This window comes from Drosophila guanche, unplaced genomic scaffold, assembly GCF_900245975.1.
Source record: "Drosophila guanche unplaced genomic scaffold, DGUA_6, whole genome shotgun sequence".
Classification (NCBI taxonomy): Eukaryota; Metazoa; Arthropoda; class Insecta; order Diptera; family Drosophilidae; genus Drosophila; species Drosophila guanche.
Genome location: NW_022995756.1, coordinates 692332 through 700451, shown reverse-complemented (window position 1 = coordinate 700451; position 8120 = coordinate 692332). Strand labels below are relative to the sequence as shown.

At 46.5% G+C, this 8120-nt stretch overlaps 1 protein-coding gene across 7 annotated transcripts; it reads left to right on the top strand.

Moving 5' to 3' along the window:
* The first annotated feature begins 659 nt into the window (after nucleotides 1-659).
* LOC117590066 (glutamine--fructose-6-phosphate aminotransferase [isomerizing] 2) lies at nucleotides 660-8085 on the top strand. 7 transcript variants are annotated; one of them, XM_034282394.1, is made up of 10 exons: nucleotides 660-818; nucleotides 3015-3078; nucleotides 3623-3820; nucleotides 3888-4201; nucleotides 4261-4402; nucleotides 4647-4673; nucleotides 4896-4919; nucleotides 6410-6531; nucleotides 6594-7433; nucleotides 7500-8085. In XM_034282394.1, exons 2-10 carry the CDS (start codon nucleotides 3072-3074, stop codon nucleotides 7872-7874), a joined length of 2049 nt encoding a protein of 682 aa, XP_034138285.1. In that variant the 5' UTR covers nucleotides 660-818; nucleotides 3015-3071; the 3' UTR covers nucleotides 7875-8085. The 7 variants fall into 7 exon arrangements, with proteins under 7 accessions (XP_034138285.1, XP_034138282.1, XP_034138287.1 ...); XM_034282391.1 differs by having other exon boundaries at nucleotides 6374-6531; XM_034282396.1 differs by lacking the exon at nucleotides 4647-4673.
* Nucleotides 8086-8120: the final 35 nt, after the last annotated feature.

Genomic DNA, 8120 nt, shown 5'->3' with positions numbered 1-8120 from the left:
CTAAGGTTTTGGCTTAAAATGCCAAAGTTTGTTTCGTTCAATTGGACAGAGTCAAAACAAGTTCACCGAAGGCCCAACAGAAATTCAGCGAACTGTCCGTCGACGAATTTTAGAGCGCCAGGTTCGATGTACACTAATCTACGATCTGTCCATTTGCAAGAGCTATAATGCATGCAGATGAGAGCATGTGATATCCATGAGATAGTGCAAGTTTTTGCAGAGCACACAGATATTTATAATCGCAACGTGGCGTATGCGCGATAAACATAATCTGATCTGCCTGGAAGTTTTTTTTGATTCAGCCAACCCACATATCTAGCACCGTATAATGGTTATGTCTTGATAGCCCGCATTGTGGGAGAGTGTTCGCAGCTCAAATTTGGCCGAAGAGCAACCTCACACTCTCTGTGAGCTCACGCAGTGCCAACGGCAACGACCACAAAATAAAAGAATCAGTAACCGCGAAGTGGGTTCGTGAGAGAGTGTGGGCTCGGTCTGGCTCGGTCTCTGTGTGTGTCTCGGTCTCGGACTCGGACTCGGGCTCTTTGACATTAACGATCGGGGCGGATCGGGCCATCGGCTGTGGCAGTGGCAGCTGCGATGCGGTCTGCTGTCTGCGGCCTATAAAAGAGGCACATTTAGAGCGAGTTGCTTTTTGAAGTGAGCTCAGTGTTAATTTGATAGCAAAGTTGGCTAGTTGTGCGAGCGTACCCCGACCGATTCGATACGATCCCATCCCATACGAACAACCACAACTAGTTACGCTGCCCCGCCAAAGACAGCCAACACGACTCGAGATCCAACTGAAAGCTGTTCATGTGAGTTCAAGACGACTGATGTGGTCCCTGCCAGTGCCCCCAGACAGCAATGTGATTAGTGGAACTGGAAGGACGGAGAGGGTTGAAGGGAGCAGAATGTGTGTATATAAAACATTCGTGTTGAACGCGATGCGGAGCGCATTTCAATTGGATTTCAGTGTACTGTGACATCGCTAGATTGGTTGCTGTTGTGGCCGGTGCCAGCGCAGCAAACTCTAATTGAATTAAATACAAACTCGTACCTGTAGGACTATATAATCAACAAATATATGTACACACAACATCGAAGCCTCAGTGGTGTGGGGCAAACACACAAAAACCTTCTCGAAAACCAAAATTTCGGTCAAAATTTGTTGGTTCGTCTTATGTAAAATACCTGTTCGACCTGCCGGCGATGATTAGGCGGGCTGCCGCGGTTAGCCGCAGCAAAAAGAAAAACAATCAAAATCTAAAAATAAACCAAAAAACAGGCTTAGCCAGGCGATTTCAAACAGCAAGTCCCACCCAAGTTAGCAGCAGACCAACTCTGCAACGGCGCGGTGACCCATTTTCCGATGTACGCGTATTGCTCGTATTGCTCAGCCCCACTCCGCCCCACTGAATGCACACACAACTGCAAAGTCAAGCCAAGCCAAGCTGTGTAACCAAAGTAAAGTTGCCTGTGCGGCCCGTGCCAAAAACAGGGCGCCAAAGAGTGGCGCAGTTCCAGCCATCGGTGGTGTCTCTGCCAACTTTGGGAATTAATTACAAGTCTGCCTCGACATACCTCTTCATTTTTGTTATCAACTCAGATGTACAAACAGCGCAATATTTATATTTAAATTTACCGAAAGTACTCTGCGATAACTGGCTACTTCGATCCAAATTGATTGATTTAGATTCCGGGAACTCTCCAGTGTTAAGCTCAAGTATCTGACTATCAATTGGATAGTATTTCTATAAGTCTAATTCTGAACAACATTTCTAGAAAGTTACTTTAGGACTGCATAAGTTTTTGGCACACAATATCAGAACAAAATAATCGAAATTGACCGTTTTATTTGTGTCAATTATAGGCAAAATATCTTCCTTTAAATGGCCTTGGTTTCCGCTTTGCTGTCTTCATTTTTATTCCTATTTACTAGTGATTGTATCATGACGAAAGTGTGCTCTTAGGAAACATGAAAGAATAGAGAGTCGTAAACTTTAGTTTTCTGCCTTTAGGGCTTGTAAACTTTATTGAGATCTAAATCTTTCTTTGTCACTGACTTTCCGCTCTTAATATTTGTTTGGTCCGAGCACCTTCACTGCTGTCTTTCGCATAAGTGGAAGTGGAAGAGAGGAGCCGTCTGTTTGCTCTGATAAGGTGATAAGAAGGCATTCAGTATTCTCGACTGGTACTCGTCGGGCCAAATGATTTATACTCTGAACCAGTGCTGAGACTTGTCTAAAACCCGAAATTGTATGATAAGAGTGCATTTCTGCAAAAGTTAGGCAAGTGACAACAACTGCAAATTCCAACCAAAGAACCTGATTGTGTCAATATGCATAGATGACTGCTACACTGTGGAGTGTGAACACAACATACCCCTGAGGTCTGAGGTCTAAATATAAATGTAGTTGAAAAGAACAATCAATTATCCAATTACCATGATTTCGGTAGATCGTTTATTGGTGTCTAAGCCTCCAATCATTCACTGTGGCTACGAGGCCTACATGGACGCCGACCTAAAGACGGGTTTCAGCGCATAGAGATTGGGCTAGAAAATAGAAGGAATTGCAGAGCAGAATTTAGCAGTAAACATTCAGGAATCTCGAATACAAGAAATTCCCATTTGTGTCAACTGAAGCGCGCACTCATTTAAATGCTGGAGATGGGAAAGATAACTTTAACTGGAACCGAAGCAGCAGTGAGAGCGTAGGGGACGGGGACGTGGCAGCAACCAGTTGATAACAAACACATACCAGAGCTCAAAACAGAGCTCTCAGATATCCGCAATTGTTGGGAAGCACTCTCCCATTCCTACATGTGTATTATAAATACTGTATACCATTCTCTCCTTAGAGTAGATATGTTTCCGACTGGGTGTATTTCAGGCCATCAATCATGGGCAATTAGTATCAACATACATACATACACACTCGTAGAAGTCACACACACATACATACATATTTTGATTTGTTTCGATTATCAAACCATGACTTTTCTTATTACAGATACCGTCTGGAACGTTCTCCTCTCCAACTTCCTTCAAATAATCTGCTGCAGAAAGCATGTGCGGTAAGTAACTCAGGTGTACGATGTTGAACTTTGCGAGAAGCATTTAAGATTTGATTCATTGAATTGGGTGGGGCAGCATGATTCAGCTGGAATCATTACAATCGATATGTAAGCCTGCATCTTGGTCAGAGCTCGCATCTCGGGTTGAGACCTATTGCGCAACGTCCGTGGACGTCGATGGCCTTTCTCCGAGTATGCCCCAGCAGTACCTGAAGTGATCGCCCACAGAAACAGACCCGAATTCGATGCCGTTCCCGATCCCGCACCCGAACCTGAACGCGGGCTCCAAGTCCAAGTCCAAACTGGTTTCGTCGCTTGCAAGCAAATTTCCTCACAACTGGTTGGGCCCCACTCAATTGGTTTGGCTCTTGCCAAATGTGATTGCTGCAAGTTAAACTTCTCTTTATACATCATGTACATATGTATGTATGCACATACATATGTTCATGTGTTTATGTACTTGGTGTGTCAATATGTACTATATATGCAGGCTCTTGCATTGGCTGCTGTCTCATTATCAAATCTCAACTTATTTCACCTGTAGGAATTTTCGCTTACCTCAACTACTTGACTCCCAAGTCTCGGCTGGAGGTCCTTGATCTGCTCGTTACGGGCTTGAAGCGTCTGGAGTACCGTGGATATGACTCGACAGGTGTTGCCATCGATTCGCCGGACAGCAAGAATATTGTCATGGTTAAACGCACGGGCAAGGTTAAGGTTCTGGAGGATGCCATCCAAGAGCGTAAGAATCTAAACCCCCCCCCCCCCACCAATCCCTAACCAACTAAACCTCTAATTCGTGTCTTCAGACTTCACAGGCGGAGAGTACAGTGAGCCGGTGGCGACCCACATCGGTATCGCGCACACCCGCTGGGCGACGCACGGCGAGCCATGCGAGCGGAACTCGCATCCGCAAAGGTCGGACGAGGGCAACGGGTTCGTCGTGGTGCACAACGGCATCATCACCAACTACAACGACGTGAAAACCTTCCTGAGAAAGCGTGGCTACGAGTTCGAGTCCGAGACCGACACGGAGGTGTTCGCCAAGCTGGTGCACCACCTGTGGAAGACCCATCCCACCTACTCGTTCCGCGAGCTGGTCGAGCAGGCCATTCTGCAGCTGGTGAGTGGGTGGCGTTCATCTGATCTTTTATCTGATTTATTATCTCGTATCTGCTGCAGGAAGGTGCCTTTGCCGTTGCCGTCAAGTCCAAACACTTCCCTGGAGAGTGCGTGGCTGCGCGCAGGAGCTCCCCCCTGCTGGTGGGAATCAAGACAAAGACGCGCCTGGCCACAGATCACATTCCCATTCTGTACGGCAAAGGTAATTGGTCAGAGACCTGTCTAGGCAACAATGCCCCCTTCCTCCCACACCTACATATCTCTACCGCTATCAGCACACACTTTTCTTGACGAGCAATTGTCTCCTTTGTCTTCTATCTCTATGTAAATAACTGTCTGTGTCTGTGTCAAATGTGTTCATTCCTTCGTAATAACCAACGCTGCTTGCTGCCGACACTCTCCGACGCTCCTTCCCGCCCTGTCTGTGTTGCGATGCCAATCCCTAGACGACAAGAAGCAGACCTCCGATCAAGGTAGTCCACTTAGTCCACTTGCCCCTTAAGCTTATCCAACCTAATACTGGGCCACTGGGCTAACAAAAAAATAACAAATGCTTGCCTTCCTCCTGCAATATACACACATCTGACTCCTTCAATTCCCATTTTCATACTCGTACCACTTAACTTAACTCTGGAAATTATATGTACATGCATATATGTAACACTGCTCTGTTTTGTTCTCTCGCATTTGTTTAGACACCGACTCTGGCAAGCCCCAAGGTAACTATTATTTTGAATATGTACTTTGATTACGCTGAAATACGAAATACTCGCACACTTGCTTGCCTGGTTTTGGTCGGCTTCTAGTGGTTAGACCACGGCCACTGCCGCACCCACCATAAACGTACTATAATCGAAATGCTGCCTCGGACTCCAACGGATTCTTTTAATTTTTAGGGGATCAAATAGTTTGCAATAGCATTTTCCACTTTTTACACCCAGTACTCGAAGAGTAAATAGGTTATATTGTATTTGTCGATCAGTATCAATTGCTGAGTCGATATACATAGCTATGTCTGTCTGTCCGTCCTGATATTAGAGACTACATATATAGTCACCATATTTTGCAGATATAAAATCTAAAATGTAAAATACGAAAAAATCATAAGGAAAAATACATTTGTAGGTATGTATCACACTAAGGTTAGATACATGTATGTATGTACGTACACACTGAGTACAGGGGATAAGAGTTGCGTCCTCGAGTCCTCGTTTTCTTAACATTTTGTTCATCATATTGAAAATTTATTTATTTATCCATTTAGCCGAACATTCGTATACAATTCCGAACAAATTCAATTTACGAAATTGCAGTCCTGAAAGTCTTGAAAGTCTTGGAATGTCTTGTCGGTAAACTGAAGTCTGTGTGTGTACATTCCATAATCTGTCCATGCGGCGGCTGCCGCCTAATGATTTCGTACTTTATCCGATGGGAGTGGGTGGAGCAATGGGCGAAGGATTAGGGGAACTCTTAACTGTGAAAGCTTTGAATACGAGAGCTTAAGGTAAATACACTCAGGCGCAAAGTGAAACTGCATTGACCGCTTGATGCGCAGTCTGTTACCAGTTTAATCTTCAAAAAGTAAGTTTTACTACCAAAGAAAACCACACAAAATATCTGTACTCAAATCATGTGGAAGTATGGGTATGTATATGGAATGGCAGCCATCATATTCTGCACTAACAATGCACAACCGCATAATTAAATAGATTATGTTAGTCCCACTTTCGCAATGATATTAGAAATAGTTTTATTTTGGCATTGGCCATCGGCGGGATATTTTGTAGCATTTGGCAGCGAAATGGGAGTGCAATTTTTGATATGATGATATTGATGATATTTCTACGTATTTATTTTCGTTTACCCGCTCCGCTGACTCCCTGCCCCTCCCCATTACGCAAAACTCATTCCACACACACAAATGCAAACAAACTGCCACACACACACACGCCATCGCCATTGCCATGTCCTGCCCTATCTCGTCACCTATTGCGCTGGTGGATTGGAACTGCAACATAACACACACGAAACACAACACGCAAAATGCAACACGCATCGCAATCAATACCATCCTCACCTTCACACCCGCCACACGCCTCACGCCACACGCCTCACGCCCTGCAACGAACCGAATCAATGTCAACGCCATCGAAATGCCAAATTAACCAAATAGAAACTCGTCCACACGGACAAACTCGTGAATTGCCAGTGTTGCCGCGCTCAGACAGCACCTCGGAGTTCATGCCGCTGGAGGAGAAGGAAGTCGAGTATTTCTTTGCCTCGGACGCCTCGGCCGTGATTGAGCACACCAACAGGGTCATCTACCTGGAGGTAAGATTCATATAAGTACTCTTTGAATCTGCATAGAGATGATGCGAATACTTGATTCACAGGATGACGATGTTGCCGCAGTTCGGGACGGCACATTGAGCATCCATCGGCTGAAGAAGAGCCTGGACGATCCACATGCTCGTGAGATTACCACCTTGAAAATGGAAATCCAGCAGATAATGAAGGGAAACTACGACTACTTCATGCAAAAGGAGATCTTCGAGCAGCCGGACTCAGTGGTAAACACAATGCGAGGCCGAGTCCGCTTCGATGGCAATGCAATTGTGCTGGGCGGCATTAAGGACTACATTCCAGAGATTAAGCGCTGTCGTCGCCTCATGCTGATCGGATGCGGAACATCGTATCACAGTGCAGTGGCCACCCGCCAGCTGCTTGAGGAGCTGACCGAGCTTCCTGTCATGGTGGAGCTTGCCTCCGACTTTCTTGACCGCAACACACCCATTTTCCGGGACGATGTGTGCTTCTTCATCTCTCAGTCCGGCGAGACAGCCGACACTCTGATGGCGCTGCGCTACTGCAAACAGCGAGGGGCTCTGATCGTGGGCATCACGAACACAGTGGGCAGCAGCATCTGTCGAGAATCGCACTGCGGGGTGCACATCAATGCCGGACCAGAGATAGGTGTGGCCTCGACGAAGGCCTACACCTCGCAGTTCATTTCGTTGGTGATGTTCGCGCTGGTCATGTCCGAGGATCGGCTATCGCTGCAGCAGCGACGCCTGGAGATCCTGCAGGCGTTGTCCAATCTCGCCGACCAGATCCGAAAGGTGCTCAAGCTCGACTCCAAGGTCCAAGAGCTGGCCAAGGATCTCTACCAGCACAAGTCCCTGTTGATCATGGGACGCGGCTACAACTTTGCTACCTGTCTGGAGGGCGCTCTGGTAAGTAGCTTCCGCCTTCCCTGTGAATGTCGATGGTTCTCGCTAACACATATTTGCATTCAACAGAAAGTGAAGGAACTTACCTACATGCACAGTGAGGGCATAATGGCCGGAGAGCTGAAGCACGGACCCCTAGCCCTTGTCGACGACTCCATGCCCGTCCTGATGATCGTGCTGCGCGATCCTGTGTATGTCAAGTGCATGAACGCCTTGCAACAGGTCACATCCCGCAAGGGATGCCCCGTGATCATCTGCGAAGAGGGCGACGAGGAGACGAAGGCATTCTCTTCCCGCAGCCTGGAAATTCCCCGCACTGTCGACTGCCTCCAGGGCATCCTCACCGTCATTCCCATGCAACTGCTCTCGTATCACATTGCCGTTCTGCGTGGATGCGACGTCGACTGTCCCAGAAACTTGGCCAAGTCTGTCACTGTGGAATAGGGTGACTCCGCGTACCAAGACCCTTTGGACTCTTATCATAATTATCTCCCCACATATTGGAACACAAATTCGTGCGAGAATCTGATTCATCGTCGCACATACACCTGCTCATCAATATTTACTACTTCATAAACACTTTTACACATACATCTCTATACTTGTACTCATATCGAAGTACAGACCAATTATTAAATTGAAGTTTTCTCGTTCATTTTTATGTGGAATATATTCGTTCACAGATATGCC

What these genes read in the sequence shown, in the direction of transcription:
- LOC117590066 (XM_034282391.1), top strand. An exon ending in GGAGGATGCCATCCAAGAGC is followed by an intron (nt 3,821 to 3,887) that starts GTAAGAATCTAA and finishes TCGTGTCTTCAG; the next exon opens with ACTTCACAGGCGGAGAGTAC. An exon ending in CGACTCTGGCAAGCCCCAAG is followed by an intron (nt 4,920 to 6,373) that starts GTAACTATTATT and finishes TTAACCAAATAG; the next exon opens with AAACTCGTCCACACGGACAA.